This window comes from Pristis pectinata, chromosome 12 (genome assembly GCF_009764475.1).
Source record: "Pristis pectinata isolate sPriPec2 chromosome 12, sPriPec2.1.pri, whole genome shotgun sequence".
Classification (NCBI taxonomy): domain Eukaryota; kingdom Metazoa; phylum Chordata; class Chondrichthyes; order Rhinopristiformes; family Pristidae; genus Pristis; species Pristis pectinata.
In genome coordinates, this window is record NC_067416.1 from 1338428 (window position 1) to 1360807 (window position 22380).

Here is a 22380-nt window from a genome sequence, read left to right on the forward strand (position 1 = left end):
ATGGAAGGGAGATGTGTGGAACTATAAAGCACTGACATGCAGCTGTGATAGCGAAGTGGGCAAGTCACGGGGCAAGCAGCCAGCAATCATCGATCCAGAGAATTAAATCTGAATCCCACCACATTTAAAGTGGTTTAATTTAAACACTTCAGGCTTTGGAGAGAGCCAACCAGCAAGTCTTTCAGCAGCCGCAAGGCAGAGAAAGTAAATTCAACAAGCATATTTATAAATCAGGAATTTAAAAACAGAGGCTAATCTCAGTAAGTGAACATGAAGCTAACAAACTGTTGTTTAAACCCATCTGGTTCAGCAGGAGCATCAGGGAAGGAAATCTGCTGTTGTGATTGACCTGACCTACATGTGACATCAGACCCAACCCACGTGCTTGACTCTTCAGCACCTCCTCAGTACAGGGACAATTAGGGATTGACAATGATTGCTGGCATTGTTAGTGATGTCCATCTCCTATGAAAGAATTATAAAAAAATTTAGTCCTGATATCCTTCACCATCTTTAAGAGCCATTATTAAAATGGTTAACAAGCTTTTGATGGACAAACCTGCAACAGCAACGTCCAACAAACTGGTTTCTTACTTGCCTTGATCACTATTTTAGCCAACAGCTTCCCCCCTATAGAATGTCACTGCACCAGTGGTGAAACCATTGATGAATCATCACCTCTCCTGCTGTCAAAACCTCGCCCACCACAGCCAAGGCAAAGCACGGACTCCCTTGGGGAAACGAACGTGTGTGTGTGCACGCTCACATCCGTGGGCACCGTGCCAAATGAATTTGGAGCTAGCTTGTAAATTCAGGCCTGAGCCAAGGATGTGGTACAAGATACACACTGTACAGTCTTCTACACTGGTTCAGGACTGACATCTCACACAACACCAAGGCAACCTCACCTGACAAAAACTCCAAGTTCTCCGAAGTCTTTGATGTAACCCCTCAGGATTGCCCCTTTCCAAAGGTCCTTGATCGATGTAATCTCAGGGTCGCACACTGGAAGCTTCTTTTCAGGGTAAACCCTAGAGGGACCAGACACACAGCGGTAAGGATGACAAACAAATAACCACATAACAAGAACAAGAAGATAACTCAAACATAATCTTGGTTAAACCCGATGCATGGGAACGTCACTTGTAGGGTCCCCATAACAAGGAGCACATTGTGCCGATTTGGAAATAACAGTAAACTCTCCAGATTTGTGCATCCAGATTTCTTATGCAACCAGCAAAGCATTCCAGGAATATTAAGCAATTTCATAAAGTATTTTCAAAATGCAAAGTAATTGTCAAAAGACATTTTTAGTTTCTATTTGTTTATACACAAGAGTGGTGTAGTTGTAGGCTGATTAGCAGCAACATCCTCTGCAGGTTTGGCATTTCATGTGATGGGCAGCACTGTCATTCATTTAATTTTTGATGTGTTTTACATTAATACTGTTTAGTCTTAAAATCTTTAACATAGCAAAACAGCTCAACACAATTCATAGGAGTAAAACCAAACACACTTAACATCAAGCCACATGGAGACACCAGGACAGGTGAGCAAAGGTTGCTCAAAGGAGGAAAGATTGCTTAAGGAAGAAATAGTGAGACATCTGGATAGAAGTGGTTCCATCAGGCAGACACAGCGTGGATTCAGGAAGGGCAGGTCCTGTTTGACAAATTTATTGGAGTTCTTTGAGGATATAATGAGTGCAGTGGATAGAGGGGAACAGGTGGATATCATATACTTGGATTTTCAGAAGGCATTCGATAAGGTGCCGCATAAAAGACTCATCAGTAAGATAAGGAAGCGTGGAGTTGGGGATACAATATACATTAACGGTTTGGAAGAGGGGACCGAGTGCAGCGTATCTCAGTTTGCTGATGACACTAAATTGAGTGGAAAAGCAAATTGTGCAGAGGATGTGGAGAGTCTGCAGATAGATATAGATAGGTTAAGTGAGTGGGTAAGGGTCTGGCAGATGGAGCACAATGTTGGTAAATGCGAGGTCATCCACTTTGGAAGGAAAAATAACAGATCAGATTGTTTAAATGGTGAAAGATTGCAGCATGCTGCTGTGCAGAGGGACTTGGGAGTGCTTGTGCATGAATCGCAAAAGGTTGGTTTGCAGGTGCAACAGGTTATCAAGAAGGCAAATGGAACGTTGGCCTTCATTGCTGGAGGGATTGAATTTAAGAGCAGGGAGGTTATGCTGCAACTGTACAGGGTACTGGTGAGCCCACACCTGGAGTACTGTGTGCACTTCTGGTCTCCTTACTTGAGGAAAGATATACTGGCTTTGGAGTCGGTGCAGAGGAGGTTCACCAGGTTGATTCTGGAGATGAGGGGGTTAGCCTACGAGGAGAGATTGAGTCGCCTGGGACTATACTTGCTGGAATTCAGAAGAATGAGAGGGGATCTTATAGAAACATAAAATTATGAAATGGATAGATAAAACAGAGGCAGGAAGGTTGTTTCCACTGGTAGGCGAGACTAGAACTAGGGGACATAGCCTCAAGATTTGGGGGAGTAGGTTACTACAGATGAGGAGAAACGGCTTTTCCCCCAGAGAATAGTGAATCTGTGGAATTCTCTGCCCAGGGAAGCAGTGGATAGATTTTTGCACAGTAGGGGAATTAAGGGTTATGGGGAAAAGGCAGGTAGGTGGATCCGAGTCCACTGCCAGATGAGCCTTGATCTTATTGATTGGCAGAGCAGGCTTGACAGGCCAGATGGTTGACTCCTATTTCTTATGTCACATTCAAAGAGGGAGGTTTAAGGGACCACTGAAAAGGAAGAATAAAATGCAGTGACTCGGGGAAGGAACCCTGGGTACGGGACAGAGAGGGAGGGACGGTGGGATACTCACCTGGATTTCCTTAGAGAAATTCCTAGTTGATTCTTATCCTTGGAAATAACACAACACCTAGAGAAGTATAGAACAGAGCAATGATGAGACACCAGGAAGTATTGGAGAAATTCAGCTTCAGCTGATAATGGCTCATGATGATCGGGGACCAAGAAGTGGACAGACTAAAGCTCATCCTTTCCTTGGTCACACCAGCCCCTCCTCACCACCAACTGCCCTTGTCTCCCCCTTTCACTCTCTCCAACCAGTCCTTCATCACCAACCATCCTTGTATCCCCCTTTCACTCTCATAAGAATACGAGAAATGCAAGCAGGTCCCTTGTGCCTGCCCTACCATTCAGTGAGATCGTTTACCTCTATGTCACTTTCCTGCCCCAACCTCATACCCCTGATTCACTTAGTACAGGCAGTCCCTGGGTTACGCAAGGGTTCTGTTCCTGAGAACTGTCTAAGCAGATTCCCCCACAAGTCAGGAACGTCCATTTTCTGTAGCTACCCATACCATATCGCTCTGCATACACTCACTATCAGTCTTTCATTTCACTGAATATTCACCCTAACAGTTCCCATAATTAAACTAATGGAATATATACCGAATCCAGTCACTAATGAACACTATCAAACATTTTTAGTACTAGCTTGAAAAATGCTTTAAAAATGAATGGGAGAATCTGCATAAAGTCAGATTTTTATAATTGAGGTCATCGTAACCCAGGGAGTCCCTATAACGAAATATGTCTGTTGAATATATTATTGAATATTCTAGTGAGTGAACTCTCCACAACACTTGGGTGGAGAATTTCAAACATTCACTGTCTTCTGGGTCTCGCCTCAGACGCGAATAGCTGACCCTTTACTTTGAGATTGTGACCTCTGGATCTCGATGCCTCAGCCAGGGGAAACTTCATTCCTGTATCCACCTACTCCCTCCCACCCCCCCACCCCCGAGACTCGCCTATCACCTGTGTGTGCCCCTCCCCCTCCCTTATTCTGGCTTCTGCCCTCTTCCTTTCCAGTCCTGATGAAGGTCTCAGCCAAAAACATCGACTGTTTATTTCCGTCCATAGATGCTGCCTGACCTGCTGAGTTCCAGCACTTTGTGTATTGCTCCAGATTCCTGCATCTGCAGAATTTTGTGTGTCTGTCCTTAAAATATCTGTTCCATCCACCATTGTACAGTGACTGCAGTGTGTATCATCTACAAAATGCACCACCTCCCAAACCCACGACCTCCACCCAGGACAAGGGAACAGGTGCATGGCAGCACCACCACCTGCAGGTTCCCCTCCAACTCCTGACTTGGAAATACTCACCCCCTTTGCTCCCCTCCTGCTGCCCTTCCAGGTCTCTGCTCCCTGACCAACACACACATCCCACCAACCATCCCCAAAGCTCTGTGGCTCCCCACCTCCCCCCCACCCCACCCTAGGCTCCCCCTCCTCCTCCCACAGACAATGGGTTTTTGCAACCAGTCTGGAACGAGCGCAGCATTGACACCTGCTGGCAGCAGACAGAATTGCACAACCCTCTCCAGCATCAGTTCACTAAAAGGGATGAGAAAGCCGGTGCCCTTCCCAAGCTCTTGACCATTCCAAGTGTGTCACCGCTGGTTCCTCAGTGCAGAGTCAATGATCGGATGCAGCAGCTAATGTGTAGTAGCAACAGCATAATGACCAGACAATCTACAGTAGAGCTGTAGGCCTGGTGTTGGATTTGGTCAGGAGGTCCACTCCCTGCTCCTGGAACAGTACTGGGAGCAAACAGTTTAACATCTCTGCTGAAGGAGAGCACCTGTGGCACTGCAGCACCCCACAGCACTCTCCAGGCCAGTGCCTCCAGCACTGCCGCGCTCCCTTCACCTGGGGGCTCGAGTCTCCACACAGGAACACGAATCCACAATCGCCTGGCTCGAGAGGAGAGGCACCGCTCACTGCTGCCACCCACAGCCCCAAGACGAGCGGAGGGTGCAGCCAGTCTATCAGCCTGTCCCACACCCACCTGATGAGACTGCCCTGGACGAGCCCCTCCAGCGGCGACTCGCTGTACGAGTCTGCCAGGTCACACAAGCCCGCTCGGCCGGTCTTCCCAAAGGGCAGGCTGACGAGAACCCCGATGCTTGGAAGGACTTTTTTGATGGTGCCCAAAGTCACAGCCCCTTCATCCAGCGAGCACAGACCTGGGGAAGTTTCAGGGAATTAATGAAGCACACACACCCGAACTGAGCTGCAACAAATCAAAGAGCCACCAGCATTTTCATTCTCTCAGTAGGGACCTGCCTGCTCACAGCTACAGGGGCAGAGCCAAGACCCAGGGAGGGTTTTAGGGATGCTCAGAAATTGAAGCAGGGGCTGGTGTGCTGAGTGCATCCTGTAGAAAGTGCTCACACCCTGCCCCCAACAGCCAAGTCAGCCAGACCCTCAGGCTGTGGGCAGAGCCTCTCGAGTCACTGGCTTCACCAGCCCACGGCACCCCCCCCCAGCCCCCAGACTCCCCCCCCCCTCCTGCTCACAGCTCCTGGCACCCCCTCTGGCTTCCCCCCCTGCCCAGCTCCCTCAGTGTGTTCTATAGCCCTCAGCCAGTACTCTTGATCCTTGACCCTCCAATGATCACTTCTCCCCAACAGCAGTGACCCTTCTCAACCTACACACGTTCCCAACTCCCACACCCATCCCCAAACCATCAGCCCTCCCCAATCCCCACACTCCTCTTACTGCTCACCACCTGACCACGGGATATTTGGCTTGGAGCAAGGTATTAAATAAAAACCAAGGCCATTAGATTGAACTCAACACCTCCCACCCCCTGTCATTATCTGCCTCCAGCAAGCATGATGTGCTCAGTCTGACCTGTGAGCGAGAGACAGAGCCGGGTGCCTGTACTATCTGGGCTGATCACCGTTGCAGTCAATGCCTGACCGGGTTGGAACATCCGCTCGGGATGTTTCATGCACTGAATGAGAGGGAGAGAAGGAAAAACGTTTAAAGGACATTTATAAATTAGACAATCCTGTGTTATGCTGACCCGGACCGTACTGCCGGAAAGGGCAATGGAACCACATCAAACAACATACACTACTGGTCGAGTTCAACACTTGGTGGACTATAGGGGAAGGAGGGGGTGACGATCCCTCTCACAGCTCACATGTGGTATCTCCCGGAACCATGGGATCCAAGCCCTGGTGTTAGCTTTCACCCACAGACCCCAGGCAGGGTGCAATCCCACCTTTCCTACCTCCCCTCACAACTGCTGGCTTTGTTAAAGGGCACGGATAGGAGATCCTTGGCGCACGAGGATGCAGCTCAGCCGCTGGCTATTGCTCAGGTCGATTGGCACCCTGCTCAGCCTGGCATCTTCCAGGCTCGCTCTAGGGACAATGAACAGCTCCCAAAGGGGAGGGGACAACTGACTGCTTGTCCACGTGTCACTCCCGAATCTGTTTAAACATCAGGGTGGAAGGGTAACTGGGAATGTGTCGTGTGGAATGTCACATGCTTGGCTCAACTGGAAAATGTGGAAATCTGACAGTGGTAGAAGCACAGGAGGCCAAGGGGTGACCTCAGAGAGTTATAAAATCCTGAAGGGCAAAGGTAAGGTGGATGGTCACAGTGTTCTCCCTAGGCTAGGGGAGTCTAAAACTAGAGGACATGGGTTAGGGTGAGAGGGGAGAGATTTAAGGGGGACCCAAGGGGCAACTTCTTCACCCAGAGGGTGGTGGGTATGTGGAAACAGCTGCCAGAGGAAGTGGTTGAGGCAGGTACAATTACAATGTTTAACAGACATTTGGACAGGTACATGGATAGGAAAGGTTTAGATCGGCCAACTGCATGCAAGTGGGAATGGCTCTGGTTGATAACTTGGTTGGGATGGACGAGTTGGGCTGAAGGGCCTGCTTCTGTACAACTCCATGACTGAGTGTTGGAAACACCGGGCAAGTCAGGCAGCATCTGTGGAGAGAGAAACCGAGGGATGGGCACCGACCTTCTATCAGCACCCTCCTCTGACAGGGATTACTCTCCTCTGGAGACTCGCACTAGGGGAAAGGTCAGTGACATTTCTGTTCTTTACTCAAGGGACTGTCAGATGGCAGAGTAAACCAGATGGGTGCAGTGCCAGCAATTTCTGAAGCTTCAATAGGCAAAGAGCCAGACAAGAGAGAAACAGAACGATTGCACTTCTCAATGCGGGAGCACCCCATGATTCACATCATGGAATCACTCTGCCAGAGCAGTCACTGCTGTAATGTAGAAAATGCAGCAGCCAACTTGTGCACAGCTCTCACAGTGTGATAATAACCAGATAACCCATTTCAGCAACATTGGTTAAGGGATAAATACTGAACCCAGAACTCTTGCACTCCTCAAACTTATGCTGAGGGATCTTTCATGTTTGACCAGGAGGGGAAGTTGAGACATCTGTCTAACATCCCATCCAAAGGAAGCCGCTTCCAACTGCACCACGACCATCCCCCGGTGCCACCCTCCTGGGCCACTGCACTGAAGCAGCAGCCACCGAGAGATTGGATTGTGTTCGTGGGGAGAACACACTGCAGTGACAGCCTCTGAACCCTGAGGGAAAAGTGAAACCCACCCAGCCATTCACAACATACGACCAGACACTCACCTTGTGATTGAGGGTTAACAGCAGCTGCTCGACATTCCCATGGATATCGTGGGTCACTTCTACGTCCAGGCATTGCTTGGCACTGTAGTACTGGGGACAAGAGAACAGGTAAAACACATTGAGACTTGGAGGAGAGCTGCAGGACATACAATGCTGGGACGGACACGTGGGTGAGTGAGTGGGGCAGTCACCAGACCTTGGAGGGAGAGCAAATTGTGCCTGTAGGGTGCTGGATCATGCAAGTATCAAACAGTGATTTTATCACCTGGGCCAGGTCACAATTTTGGGCCTCATAGGCAATACTCCACTGCTCAAGAGGAGGTTGGGTTAACTGGGCAGCTTCCCCATATAGCCCTACCTCCACCATTATTACCAGCAGCCAGTGAGAAACAGCATCGCCATTACTGTGCAGTCATTCCCGAGCCTGAATGCTCACCACCCTGGTGTTCTACAGCCCAGTGGCCGTGTCTTGGGAAAACCCTGACACCTGGAAGGTCCATATTGGTGACTAGGTCACTACACATTGCGTGCTTCAGTGGAAAGGTAAACCACAGACTGCACCCTCCAACAGCTACACCACCGACAGCACAGTCGCTCTCTCCCAAAAGTCTCCCACCCTCAGAACTCGAGAGCAGAAAGACACAAGTGCCAGTACCCTGTACACGTAGCAGGTCAGCACTTGTCCGCGCTTGAAGGCCCGCAGCCTGTCCACCAGCTCCTCATCCTGTGGTACAGCAGCATGTTTCTCTGATAGTTTACTGGAAGGAAAAGGATAGTTAAGGCACGGCTGAGGGAACAAGGGCCACAGTTTCAAGATTCGATCCAAGCTCAAGTTTCTTTTAAACAAACATTTAAGCAAACTTTCTGCTCTTGTGGCTCTCAGCTTCAGTAGGAGCTCCACGGTTTAATCAATCTACCCACCACGGCCTCCTAAAAGGTGTTGACTCCTTGCCACAGTCCATGCTGCACTGCAGGTTAGCAACCATAGAAAGAGCCCCAGCAGCAAGCACTGGGAGCTGCTTAGTTGCAAGACGTATCATAACCAAGCCCGATCCAACCTCCGCACAACCAGAGAGGGCAAAGCAAATCCTGTTCAATACCTTTGTGATCCAAACTTTTCAAGTCCTTCCTCCAGTCTGTGGTGCTACTGAACCATTTCAGGCCTTTTACACAGACCCAAAACACAGAACTAGGACAAGTCTCACAGCTGGTAGATGGCCAGTTAGTGCTCCACACAGACCTCACTACCTTCACCCCTTTCTCCCTTGTCTCTATCCATACGACCACAAGATATTGGAGCAGAATTAGACCATTCGCCCCATCGAGTCTGCTCCACCATTGAATCACGGCTGATTTTTTTCAACCCCATTCTCCCCGTAACCCTAAACCCCCTTACCAATCAAGAGTCTTTCAATCTCTGCATTAAATGCACCCAATGACTTGGCCTTCACAGCCATCTGTGGCAATGAATGCCACAGATTCACCACGCTCTGGTGAAGAAATTTCTCATCTCTAAGGAGGTCATTAAGAGTTCTAAAGGGACACCCCTTTATTCTGAGGCCATGCCCTTGGATCCGAGACTCTCCGACTGACTACGTCCTCTCCATGTCCATTCTTTCCGGGTCTTTCAGTATTCAGTAGGTTTCAATGAGATCCTCCCTCATCCTTCTGAGCATCGAGTACAGGCCCAGAGAGATCAAATGCTCACACGGTAACCCTTTCACTCCTGGGATCATTCTTGTGTACCTCCTCTGGACCCTCTCCAGGACCAGCACATCCTTCCTTAGATACACAATATTCCAAATAAATATCCAAAGTTCCCCTTAATGCACCTCTCCTGTTCTCCTTTGGTTTCTTATTTTGTCACGACACAAGAGGTGGCCTTTCAGCCAGAGCCCATCAGTCCCCTCCTCCCACATACACATCAACTTCGCTCGACACTCCCACCACACACCCACACTACAGGCATTCACAGCAGTCAATTAACCTCCCAACCACACCTTTGGGAAGTGGGAGGAACTGGAGCACCTGGAGGAAACCCAGCAGACACAAGGAGACTGTGCAAACGCCACCCATCCTCAATCACACCCACATTCTCAGTGCCGAGTTCCCCTGGATCCCCCGCTCACTACTTTACATCGGTGGCTCCAAGTTCTGATCCCTCCTACGTGTAAATGCCTTCTCTCCACCTACCCTATCAAACCCATTTGCAATTCTTAAAAACTTCTGTAAAATCACCCTTCAGCTTCACTTTTCCAGAGAAACTCTAGCCAGTTCTGAAACTTTAACTGTTCTCTCTCCGCAGAAGCTGCCTGACCTGCTGAGCGTTTCCATTTCAATTTCCAGCATGTGCAATTATTTTGATTTTCCAGTCTGTTCAATCCTTCCTGCTAGTTTTAACCCACCAGATTTTTTATCCTTGTGATCCTTACTTTGTGTATAAAATGGGACTAACTGAGGTGGGCACCTTGGTCGGCATCGACAAGTTGGTTGAAGGGCCTGTTTCTGTGCTCTATAACAGCTTAATGTTGTGTGGACCTGACCTGGTCTTGGGCTGCACTCTGGGTGCCCTGCACAACTGGGACACCGCACTCCAGTGCTCATTATAACGCTGTGCCTCACCTGGGTCGTAGAGTCAACACCGGCTTATTCACTGTGAAACGCGAGTGTGTGATCGGCAGAAACCTAGCACAATAGGGAGACAAGAAAACGTGTCAGACACAGAATACGTCACCGGCATTTCAGAGAACCCAGCTACATTCAGCATCCCACGGTGTGGGAGACCCAACGAAGGGTCAGAGCATGCCGACACACTCAAGAACCCCTGCACTTTCTAAAGCATTGCAGTGCACTGTAACCTGGGTGCAGCATTGAGGACAGATTCCAAACACAGCAGAGCAAACTCCAGAACTGAGTGAAGTAATGCAGGATGTTCGAGCCTGGCACCAGAAAAATCACCCAGATGAAGTAGTGGTCAACTCCCAGTGCAGCACAAGGAGCTCCACACTGTGGGCAGGGCAACATGCAGGGAGCACCACACTGCAGGGGGCATTGCACTGTTGGGAGGGCAGCACCCCAGGGAGCACTGTAACAGTGGAGAGCAGCACCAGTGGAGATCTTATGGAGGTATACAAAATTATGAGGGGTATAGATAGGGTGAATGCTTGCAGGCTTTTCCCCCAAAGGTTGGGTGAGACTAGAACTAGAGGACAAAGGTTTACGGAGAAAAACAAAATATTTAAGGGGAATCTGAGGGGGATCTTCTTCACTCAGAGGGTGGTGCGAGTGTGGAACGAGCTGCCAGCAGAAGTAGTGGATGCAGGTTCAACATCTGGATAGGTATATGGATGGGAGGGGTTTGGAGGGATATGGTCCAGGTGCAGGTAGATGGGACTAGGCAGAAAATCAGGTTGGCATGGACTAGATGGGCCAAAAGGCCTGTTTCTGTGCTTTATAACACAGGACCGTGGGGTTTTGTTAACCCAAAGCCTTCCTTTTCTCTCTGGCATCCGGTGCTGTACTGAGGAATTGAGCGTTCTCCTCAATACCCTGGCCAACAACCATGTCTCAATCAAAACCACTAAGGTAGATTATCCAACAAAGGAGACTAGCACATTGCTGACAGTGAAACGCAGGTTCAGCAACAGTAACACAGCACCCAGACTGTTCCAGGTAAGTGACTCTGTTCAGACACTGTCCTTGGGGTAATTAGACACGGACAATAAACACCACTCAGCAGTGTGGTCCATGTCGCCAGCCTGCAGCACAAAGAATCAGTCAATGTTAGCTCGCTGCAACCAAAGTGACACGGTAGATGCTGCAGGCTCTTCACTTACTGCACAGCTCCCACACCAATGCAGTAATGCCAAGGTCCAACCCACAAGCAACCACCCACCAGCAGCCACCTACTTGTGTGACTTTGTCTCTTTGCCTCCGATGACCTTTGCAGTCACAGTGTTGCCAACTTTCTGGCTCGAAGTTGGAACCGTTCCATCAGAGACCCGTTCGAGGATCTCTGAGGCGTGAACGAATCCAGTCACCCCGCCTGGCAGTGCGATGAACAGGGAGGTCGGCCGCACTGACTTCACGGTCCCACTGACGATATCGCCGACACACAACGTATGCTGGAGCTCGGGGGCTGCCTCCTCCACTGCCTCCAGAGGCTCGTGGTCTTGGTTTGGTCGCCGGTGTTTACTGGGTCCCCTGCTGGACAGTGGGATCCCCTGGTGCTCCTTGCCACTGGCCTTAAGTTTCACAGACACCGTCTGCCCTTCAGAGAGCTTTTCTGAGTCGAAGTGGAAGGTGTCATTGAGGTGGGAGGCAACTGGAGTGAAGGTGAGCTGCGAGGAGCCACACAGCGACGCCACAGCGACATCCGATGCCACAAACTGTACCACAGCCGACTGCTGCGAAACTCCCTTCAGCTGCAGCAGGGACGGACAATTGAAACACGATTAACTGCATGTTGTTAACTCAGAAATCACTCAGTCGTACTGTGAAAGCATACAGTGCAGAAGGCCATTCAGACCATCAGACCTGCACTGGGTCTTAGTTCCCATTCCCCAGATTTTACATTTTGGACAAAAGATACAAGGGCAATGTAACAGAACCTGTATGTAGAGAGCAGTGATATTCCAGAGCTCTGTCTGTCTGCACTGATGGTGGAAACAGTCAGCCTTCAGGAGGGAACTGGACAACAGATTGCAGGGCTATGGAGAAAGAGTGCGGCAATAGGACTGAAGGGCTTCCTCTACCTGCAGCTGAATAGATTCAATAGGCTGTGTAATCACCTTCTGTACCAGACCAGCTCTACGGTTCCTGTCTCAAGGCCCAGTCCAACTCCTGTTTAATACAACCAATGAAATCTACTTCTATCACCTCTTCAAATAGTGTTCCCAAACGACAACAGAAAACATCACTTCTTTGTCTTTTGAACCCTCTAACAACTGGCTATTGATCCAAGTCAGATTTCTGCGTTAACCTTTCCTCACCTGTGGCACAGTTGAGCTACAGGTAGGGCAGCAGTCTCACAGCTCCCGTGACCCAGCTTGGATTCTGATCAGAGTTGCTCTGAGAGCTGTCATAGACCCAATGGGCTGAATGGCCACCTTCTGCGTCATAAAAAAATATGAAGGAAGATGTCAGGTCACCTCCACTCTGATCCACAGAGAACAGCATCTTCTGTGACCTTTCCTGATAACTGCTCCCTGGCCTCTCATCACATCCTTTCACAGGGTGATGTAACTTCATTGAAGCATGGAGTTTAGCGTAGCCTGCAAATTGACAACTGAGGCAACCAGTAATTACAGAGCTGGATCACACTGCTCATAGGTTATAAACGTAACGAACCACTTTGCAACAGTTCAGATTTGTGGATGTGGAAACAAAGATGGTTCTGCCCAACTGCACTTTCCAGTCTCCACAGGTGTTGAGCTCTCAAGTCTGCTCATTTTCAAATCAAGCGATCCCAGAACAGTTACAGCATGGGGTGGATACAGTGGAGAGCTACCTCTATACTGATGCATCACAAGCCTCAGTTATCCTCTGCGCAAAGCCTCTTCTCATCTGGGAACCTGGCCTTAAAGGTAAAGGAGACCACACCGCTTCATGGTGGAGTTTACATTCATTGCTCCACTGACCGATTACACAGCCCCATCACCCAATCCACTCATGTTAAATCACATGCCAATTCTCCCTGTGAGAAGAGAAGCTGCAAACATTCCCCGCAGAGACAGGCAGAGACTTTGGAGACCACCACTCCCATACTTCTGAGGGCAGTCTGAACTGTTCCCTACACAGACAGCTAAAGGGCCGAGACCACTACGCCCACATTCTGTACCTTTTTGACACGTGCACACAGCAGTTCCGGACGGACTGAAACATAGACCGTGGAGGAGAGGAGATCGACGAACAACACAACTGCTGCCAGCTGCTGCCCAGGGCTCACAGGCGCCTCTGAGGAAGAAACAAAACAAATAATCAGACCACGCGAGCTCCAAAGGTACAGCTCAAGGGCAACTCGACACCACCTCAGGTTAGGGGTGGTGGGGGTAGGGCCACAGTAAAGACACGAATTCCGGAGAGAGGTCTGAACCCATGACATCCTGGCTCAGAGAAGAGAGAGATCCCGATTTGTGGTGGGAACCTCCTTCACCCACAACGTCAATAGACCAGCTGTGAACGCACCCCCTTGGTGATAGCGACTGGCTGTAACAGTCAGCCCAGCAACATCCTTGCCAGTGAAATGCATGGTCCCGTCAGTCTTCACTGCATCTACGGTCAGTTCCAGCCTTTGTCCAATGACCAGGCGGCTCAGATTGGCAACGACGGGGGAATCTGAAACAACAAACATTAACCGCGGATTAACGGTTCCAGCCTGCAACAAACCGCCAACACGTGACATTCTTTGTACAACCGCTACTCGAGCCCTCTAATTAGATTCCAGCCTCTAACGCACTCGCCAGTAAGAACGTCTTAACAAAGGAGTTGTGTGCCAGACGCAGTGACTGCTGGTGCCACCGACAGAGAAAATCACCACACATGGGGACAGCCATGGGCAGTCCTAGGCTCCACATTAAAGACAGAGCTAACTGAAGGGGTGACATTGTGTAAATAATGACCTTAACACAACAGCCTTCGCATGCGAATTAAGGGAAGAGGATCTTCCTTGAAAATTATTTCTATGAGTAAATAAGGACAAATATTTAGAGCTCAGTGGTTGTATTTTAGATAGACATTTTGTTTAAAATAGCAGGTGTAATTTTCATGGTCCAGGCTGCAGAAAACTTCTCAACATCAGGGCACATCTGGGCAGTGGATTTACAATCTGCAGCTTCTGACAATCAGCACATACTCACAATAAGAGGCAGAGGGGACCGGATGTGGAAAACGGCAGCCCCAATGTCAGACATACCACTGGGCACTAAATCCTGGAACTCCCCACTCTCTAACGGTCAGGGATTCAGGGCCAGGGTGCGGGAAGGTGGGAGGTGGTTGGCAGAGGAAACTGTATGTTTCAAATGTGCAATGGATTTTTATTAGAAAAGGATACTCATAGATCCAGAACCAGGGGTAGATGAAGGCCGACCACAAGCCCACTGAATGGCTGACCAGCCTCCCACATACAATGGCCAACACGGAATTCTGCCTCACACTGAGCCTGACACCTAGCATTGCTGCGTCCTGCACCAGGATATTTATCGAATTCTGACATTACCCCTCCGGCCCATGAAGGAGCGAATGAAATCGAGCTCCATCAAGTACTGGCTCAAGAGGGCAAGGCTCTCCCGATCGGCATCCCCAGATCCGCAGTCTGACACTTTCAGAGTCAGCAGAGCTCGCCTCTTCTCCTCGTCCAGGTTCGTTACCATAGCAACCACTGTCTGTCCCATCACAAAATGGTCCACTGTGTTGGTGACAAACTTGTCAGACATGGCCTGGGGAAAGCAGGAATATTAATTAATTACCATTCCTCGGCATGAATTCTTCCTTATATACCCACTCCTCACCTTCAACACGTCAAATTCCAGCCCGCTGACTCTCTCGCAATCTCTTACAGACTAGATTCCATCCTGTAATATATTATGGAATAGCTGTTATTCTATCCACAAACCCCCTGTACTGCTTGGTTAGATTCCAGTCTGCAACTCCCGAGTATGTGTTATTTTGTCTATAAATTCCCAGAACTCTGACTAGATTTCACAGTCTGTAATTCATTCTCGAGTGTCTATTTCTTTATACCTATTTAAAAAAATCTTCTGGAATGTTTTAATTTCATAAAAATTGGATTTTATCACCAATCCTAGTTACCCAGAGGTTGATACTGGTATGGGGCTTGCAGGAACCTTGCGGCACTGGATGGAGTTACATTGCTCCTGACTGGTAAGGTACCAGCTTTCCTTCCCCAAGAGGTCTTTGCAATACAGTTAGGCTTCTACCAAAATCTGATATCGTTATAGCCACTTTCACCCACACCAAACTTGTAACCCCAGGTTTTATCATTTAATGTAAACCAGTTTGAAATGCTCAGAGTCACCTCCATGGGATTAGTCCAGCAACACAAGCTCTGCACCACCAAACCCTGATACAGCATCAGCTGAGCTGCTCAAGTTCACAGGGACCACGTCAGAAAAGCCTGAGCCAACCAGAACAAACAAGAAATCCGACTCACAGCTTTGGGAGCCAGGCCAACGAGGCCGTGGGCAAATTCCACAAACACTCCGTACGGCATAATGTTCTTCACCATTCCTGTCATCACCATTCCCACCTAGGAACAAAGAGGCAAGCAGTTATAACATGGCTCAGTGTTCCCACCCAAGGCTCCTTACCTGAGGAAGCATACCCAAGATCCACAAACCCAACTGCCCCAGTAGGCCCATTGTTTCTGCCTGCTCCTGCCCTCATATCTCAACTCCATTTTGCCCCCCTTGGTCCAGTCCCTTCCCACCCAGGTCCATGAAACTTCACATGCCCTCCATCACTTCAACAACTTTCAGTTCCCTGGCCCTGACCACCTCATTTTCACCATGGACATCCAGTCCCTGTACACTTCCATCCCCCATCAGGAAGGCCTTAAGGCTTTCTGCTTCTTTCTGGACAACAGACCCAACCAGTTCCCCTCCACCACGACCCTCCTCCACCTGGCAGAACCCTCAACAACTTCTCTTTCAGCTCCTCCCACTTTCTCCAGACCAAAGGTGTAGCCATGGGCACTCGCCTGGGCCCCAGCTCTGCCTGCCTTCTCGTCAGCTACTTGGAACAGTCCACGTTCCAAGCCTAGACCGGTACCGCCCCCCAACTCTCTCTCCACTACATTGACGACTGCATCGGGGCTGCTTCCTGCACCCGTGCTGAGCTCGGCAATTTCATCAACTTTGCCTTTGGAAGTTGTTTCACCCTGCCCTCAGATTCACCCAGTCTGTCTCTGACACCTCTCTCCCCTTTCTGGATCTGTCTCCCCATCTCCAGAGACACATTAACCAAAGACATCTTTTACTAACCCATTGACTCCCACAGATATCTTGACTACACCTCTTCCCGCCCAATAACTTGCAAGGATGCCATTCGCTTCTCCCAGTTCCTCCACCACATTTGATTCCCACGATGAGGCTTTCCATTCCAGGACATCTGAGATGTCCTCCTTTTTCAGTAACCGGGGTCTCCCTTCCACCACCATCAATGCTGCCCTCACCCGCATCTCCTCCATTTCCCGCACATCTGCCCTCAACCCCTCCCCACCGACATAACAGGGACAGGGTTCCCCTCGACCTCACCTACCACCCCATGAGCCTCTGCATCCAACACATCATTTCCACAACTTCCGCCACCTCCCACAGGATCCCACCACCAGGCACAGTACTAACCCCCCTCTCCCCCCACCACTTTCCACAGGAATCACTCTCTCCGCGACTCCCTTGTCCGCTCGTTCCTTCCCACTGATGACCCTCCCGGCACCTACCCCTGCAACCGCACTAGTGCTACACCTATTCCTGCACCTCTCCCTTCACCACCATTCAGGGCCCCAGACAGTCCATCCAGGTGAGGCAGCGCTTCACCTGTGAATCCAAGGGTGTCATTTATACTCTGTAGCTGTGACACTTTACTCTGCACTGTTATTGTTTTTACCTGTATTACTTCAATGCACTCTGTACTAACTCAATGTAACTGCACTGTGTAATGAATTGACCTGTATGATCAGTTTGTAAGACAAGCTTTTCACTGGACCTCGGTACAAGTGACAATAATAAACCAATACCAATATTGCATCCGGTGCTCCCAGTGCAGCCTCCACTACATCGGTGAGACCCAACACAGATTGGGTTAAGAAAGGGAGTAGGGATAACCCTGGGAATTACAGACCAGTGAGTCTTACTTCAGTGGTGGGCAAATTACTGGAGAAAATTCTTAGAGACAGGACTTATGGACATTTGGAGAAGCATAGGCTAATTAAGGACAGTTAGCATGGCTTTGTGAGGGGCAGGTCATGCCTCACGAGCCTGAGTGAATTCTTTGAGGATGCGACAAAGCACATTGATGAAGGTAGAGCAGTGGATGTGGCGTACATGGATTTTAGTAAGGCATTTGATAAGGTTCCTCATGGAAGGCTCATTCAGAAAGTCAGGAGGTATGGGATCCAGGGAAACTTGGCTGTGTGGATTCAGAATTGGCTCGGCCATAGAAGACAGAGGGTGGTGGTAGATGGAGCGTATTTTGCCTGGAGGTCAGTGACCAGTGGTGTTTCGCAGGGGTCTGTTCTGGGACCCCTGCTCTTTGTAATTTTTATAAATGACTTGGATGAGGATGTGGAAGGGTGGGTTATTGAGTTTGCTGATGATACAAAGGTTGGTGGTGTTGTGGATAGTGTAGAAGGTTGCTGTAGATTACAATAGGATATTGATAGAATGCAGACCTGGGCTGAGAAGTGGCAGATGGAGTTCAACCCAGATAAGTGTGAAGTGATACACTTTGGGAGATCAAATTTTAAGGCAGAATACAAAGTTAATGGCAGGACTCTTAACAGTGTGGAGGAACAGAGGGATCTTGGGGTCTACGTCCATAGATCCCTCAAGGTTGCTGCACAGGTTGATAGGGTTGTTAAGAAGGCGTATGGTGTGTTGGCTTTCATTAGTTGGGGGATTGAGTTCAAGAGCTGCAAGGTAATGTTGCAGCTCTATAGAACTCTGGTCAGACCACACTTGGAGTATTGTGTTCAGTTCTGGTCACCTCACTATAGGAAGGATGTGGAAGCTTTAGAGAGGGTGCAGAAGAGATTTACTAGGATGCTGCCTGGATTGGAGAGCACGTCTTATGAGGATAGGTTGAGTGAGCTAGGGCTTTTCTCTTTGGAGAGAAGGAGGATGAGAGGTGACTTGATAGAGATGTACAAGATGATAAGAGGCACAGATCAACTGGACACTCAGAGACTTTTTCCCAGGGCAAAAATGGCCAACATGAGGGGACATAATTTTAAGGTGATTGGAGGAAGGTATAAGGGGGATGTCAGGGGTAAGTTGTTTTTTTTTAAAAACACAGAGAGTGGTGGGTGCGTGGAACGCACTGCTGGCAGAGGTTGTGGGGGTAGATACATTAGGGACATTTAAGAGGCTCTTAGATAGACACATGAATGATAGAGAAATGGGGGGCTATGTGGGAGGGAAGGGTTAGATAGATCTTAGAGCAGGATAAAATGTCGGCACAACATTGTGGGCCGAAGGGCCTGTGCTGTGCTGTGCTGTAGTGTTCTATGTTCTGCTAAGCACTGACAATCTTTCCTGTTTCCTCTCAGTCCTGATGCAGGGACTTGCACTGAAATGGTGACGCACTATTTGCCCCCTGCGTGAACCCGCTGCGTTCATCCAGCATTGTTTTTTTGCCCTCAGCTCTAGTCCCTGGCTCATAATTCCAGACAGAAGTGCACTGCCTTGTGCTAGCAGTCTGCAGAAGCTTGTGTTTCTCCAGTATTTCCACCACCATTACAGCCCGGATTCCATCCCTGCCTCAGCTCAGCCTGCTGTCGTCACCTCCAGTCTCCACCATCCCAAACCTCTCCTGTCCAGTCTCCTTCCCCCAACTCTGGGACCCTGCTGTGTCCTCACTTGCACCAGTCCCCATTCACCCATCATCCCTGTGCTTCCTGATCCACAGTGACTCCATTTAATAAAAAAAAATTAAATTTCAAATCCTTCCATGTCCTTGCCCTTCCCTTTCACTGTAATCTCCTCCAGCCCTACGATGCCCAGGGGCCTCTGTGCTGCTATAGTTCTGATCAGTGTTTAAATCCCTCCATAATTGGCAGCCATGCCTTTTGCAGGCAGGATCCCCTCAAACTCCCCCTCCCCCTTAAGGGGAAATGTCCTGATATTTTCCTGTGTGACTGTTTAACGGCAGTGGACTTGCTTTCATGTTACACACACCATGAAAATCAAGCTGCTTTTGGAATACAACTCATGAAGGTCCCCTGGGGCCCTGTGAGAAGAAAGTGTCAGCTCACCTGGAGCTCTGTAAAATCCTTTGCCACTACTCCTTGTTCAACAAAAGCCAGCAATGCCGGCTTTCTGGAAAGAATCTAAGACAGGGGTTAAGGACGAGCAATCGGTTATTTCAAAGAGAGCAGATCAGTGACCGAGTACTCCCGGACAACTAAGCCCAGTCCCAAGGCTAACAAGTACTGGAGTTACGAAGTAGCAACTCTCAAACCAGTGAGAGAACCGCTCAACTTCGCACCGAGTTTGAAGGCCACAATTATCAATAGTTGAACGTAGTAACCAACCAAACCACTGATTAAAACGACCAGTGATAGAGAAAAGAAGGGCTATGTGGGAGGGAAGGGTTAGATAGATCTTAGAGCAGGATAAAGTGTCGGCACAACATTGTGGGCCGAAGGGCCTGTAACGTGCTGTAGTGTTCTATGTCCTATGAAGGCAATTAACTTGATTTTGAAAACATGGTGAGGACAGCCATTGCCCAAAAGATCTATAATTAACATTTGTATTCGGACAGCCACCCCATGGCTCCTGGGTTGGACTGTCAATCAATGAGACAAAATAAGACTCAGTGAAACACTAAGGCAGGTTTTGGGTTGAAGGATACAATCCGATTGATGGCCTGGCTCCAGCACATGACTCCGGAGATGACGTCACCCACTCGGAGTCTCTCTGCCAGAAGCCGACAGTTGCTCACGTGGTCCGAGAGATGAGTTGTGGGCAGGAAGGCAGCCACTTGCTCAGGTAAGATGGAGACCTCCAGCCCATCCTTCGCCTTCGCCAACACTTTCACATCAACAATCTGAGAGAGGTACAACAAAGTGAAACACATAAGTAGCAGGAACATGCTTCAACAGCTCAGACCACGGTCACAGGAACAGGACAGTCAGACCTGCTTTGGCATTCAGTGAGATCACGAGTCATCTACATCTTGACAAGGCTTTCTTGACAAGGCAACTCAGAGCACCTTCACCCAACAACAATCTGGACCTCCACTTTGACCTGGTGGACAACACTCCCACTGACCACTCAGGAGGATATGGACTGAACTCCCAACAGCTGCAGAGTAAGGGCTGCACCAATTTTCAAATACATTATACTAAAGGGTCTCATCTGCCTCTTCAGTTGAGAAGCAAAGATCCTGTGGCAGAAAATTGAGCAGGGGAAGAGCTTGCAGTGTTTACAGCAGCCAATATTTCTCTCTCACACAACACTTAAATCAGAAAGCTGGTCATTAATTTATGGGTCTTGCTGATTTGAATTCCCTCCACCTACTCAATACCGACATGCTCCAGACTATCAATGTACTCCTCTCCAAACTCACTACCCTCCACGTCCTTCTCCTTAGTAGCTACAGATGAGAAATATTAAATTTTTTAAATTAAATTTAAAATTAAATTTAAATTTTATTTACAGCGTGGCAACAGGCCCTTCCGGCCCAACGAGTCCGCGCCGCCCATTTTAAACCCAAATTAACCTACCCCTACGTCTTTGGAACGTGGGAGGAAACCGGAGTATCTGGAGGAAACCCACACAGACACGGGAGAACGTACAAACTCCTTACAGACAACGACGGGAATCGAACCCTGATCGCTGGCGCTGTAATAGCGTCGCACTAACTGCTACGTTACCGTGCCGCCCATCTAGAAATCGCTATGAAAATATTCATCTAGGACCTCACTCATCCCCTGGCTCCACACTACTCCTTAGGTTCCTAAGGGGACCTACGCTTTCCCTGCTCCTGAACATCTTGGGAATCTTACTTGACAAGGATATTTCACAACCTCTTTTACCATCATAAACCTTTTGTTAAGTTCTCTTCAGATTTGTCAAGAGATTCACTCCATTCCAGTTGCCTTTACCTACTACAAGCTTCCTTTTTTTTGATTAAAACTTAAAGGTCCTTTGTCATCCAAGGTTCCCTAATCTTTCCATCTTTGCCTTACTGGAACACACTGCCCCAAACTCTTACAAACTCGCTTTTCAAAGACTTCCACTTGTCAGCTGTCATTTACCTGTATCTGCCCCCAATATACTTCCACCAGGTCCTCTCTTATATCAGTCATTCCCCAGGTTAGGCTGAACTTGCTATGACTACCCTTAGACTTACAGAATGCACAAGGCAGCAGTGACTATATCTCACTGGTTGCAAACATAAACTGCAGTCTCTGCCTCCCCTACCTTTCCAGTCGGGTACCCAGCAGCTCCTTCACGTTCCTGGGCAGCATCATCAGCTCTGGTTCCCGGTTCCCGTCCAATGGCGTCGCAGTGGGGTTTAAGAGACAGCAGCAGCTTCTCCTGGTTTGGGTTACATTTCAGGACAGTGGCCTTCACAACCTGGGGAGGGGTTGAAGAGCAAAGATCACCAGAAGGTATGAAAGTGCAAACAGGGAAGTCGGTGGGTCACCCTGGGAATACAGCCTGCTCCCTCATGGAGCCTCCCCTCACCTGGCCAACATAGAAGACCTTCTCAGGGAAGGGCGGGGGTTCGACACTTAGCTCATGCCGTGGGACCAGTCCTCGCACGTCACCGTAGAAGCAGACGATGCAGCCAAAAGGTTTTACGCACACAATGTAACCGTGGGCTGTCTGCCCGGGCACAGCCTCCGAGTAACAAGAAATGACAGGAAGCTTCGACTTGACCAATGTTTTCTTCCGAGTCAAAGTAACCTTCTTGGTCTCAGCATTTACCCTCAACACCTGAGGAAGAAGCAACGATCAGTTCAACTAATAAGACAGCAAAAGTAGACTGGGAGCAGCTATCTGCAGGCGATCAACGGAAGTGTTAAAAAAAAATGAACAGCAAGAGTTCAGGGCCAACAGAACGTGGTGGGCCGAAGGGACAGTTCCTGTGCTTATGGCGATAACAAGGGATCTTGCAACCATACTGCTTAGAACTAAATCTTCAGTGCAAGT

The 22380-nt window shown here is 49.0% G+C and overlaps 1 protein-coding gene across 3 annotated transcripts in view; it reads right to left on the minus strand.

The window, feature by feature from the left end:
• pdcd11 (programmed cell death 11) overlaps positions 1-22380 on the minus strand; it is a 57030-nt gene that overhangs the window by 13313 nt on the left and 21337 nt on the right. For all 3 annotated transcript variants that reach the window (XM_052026925.1, XM_052026924.1, XM_052026926.1), the window contains exons 13-28: positions 21913-22164; positions 21646-21801; positions 20072-20266; positions 19473-19547; positions 15654-15749; positions 14700-14919; positions 13670-13819; positions 13323-13438; positions 11393-11907; positions 10106-10168; positions 8139-8241; positions 7484-7573; positions 5710-5812; positions 4862-5039; positions 2864-2920; positions 909-1031 (exon numbers count right to left, since the gene is read on the minus strand). In XM_052026925.1, the coding sequence (XP_051882885.1) occupies positions 909-1031; positions 2864-2920; positions 4862-5039; positions 5710-5812; positions 7484-7573; positions 8139-8241; positions 10106-10168; positions 11393-11907; positions 13323-13438; positions 13670-13819; positions 14700-14919; positions 15654-15749; positions 19473-19547; positions 20072-20266; positions 21646-21801; positions 21913-22164 (2492 nt within the window). The remainder of the gene's footprint in view (positions 1-908; positions 1032-2863; positions 2921-4861; positions 5040-5709; positions 5813-7483; positions 7574-8138; positions 8242-10105; positions 10169-11392; positions 11908-13322; positions 13439-13669; positions 13820-14699; positions 14920-15653; positions 15750-19472; positions 19548-20071; positions 20267-21645; positions 21802-21912; positions 22165-22380) is intronic.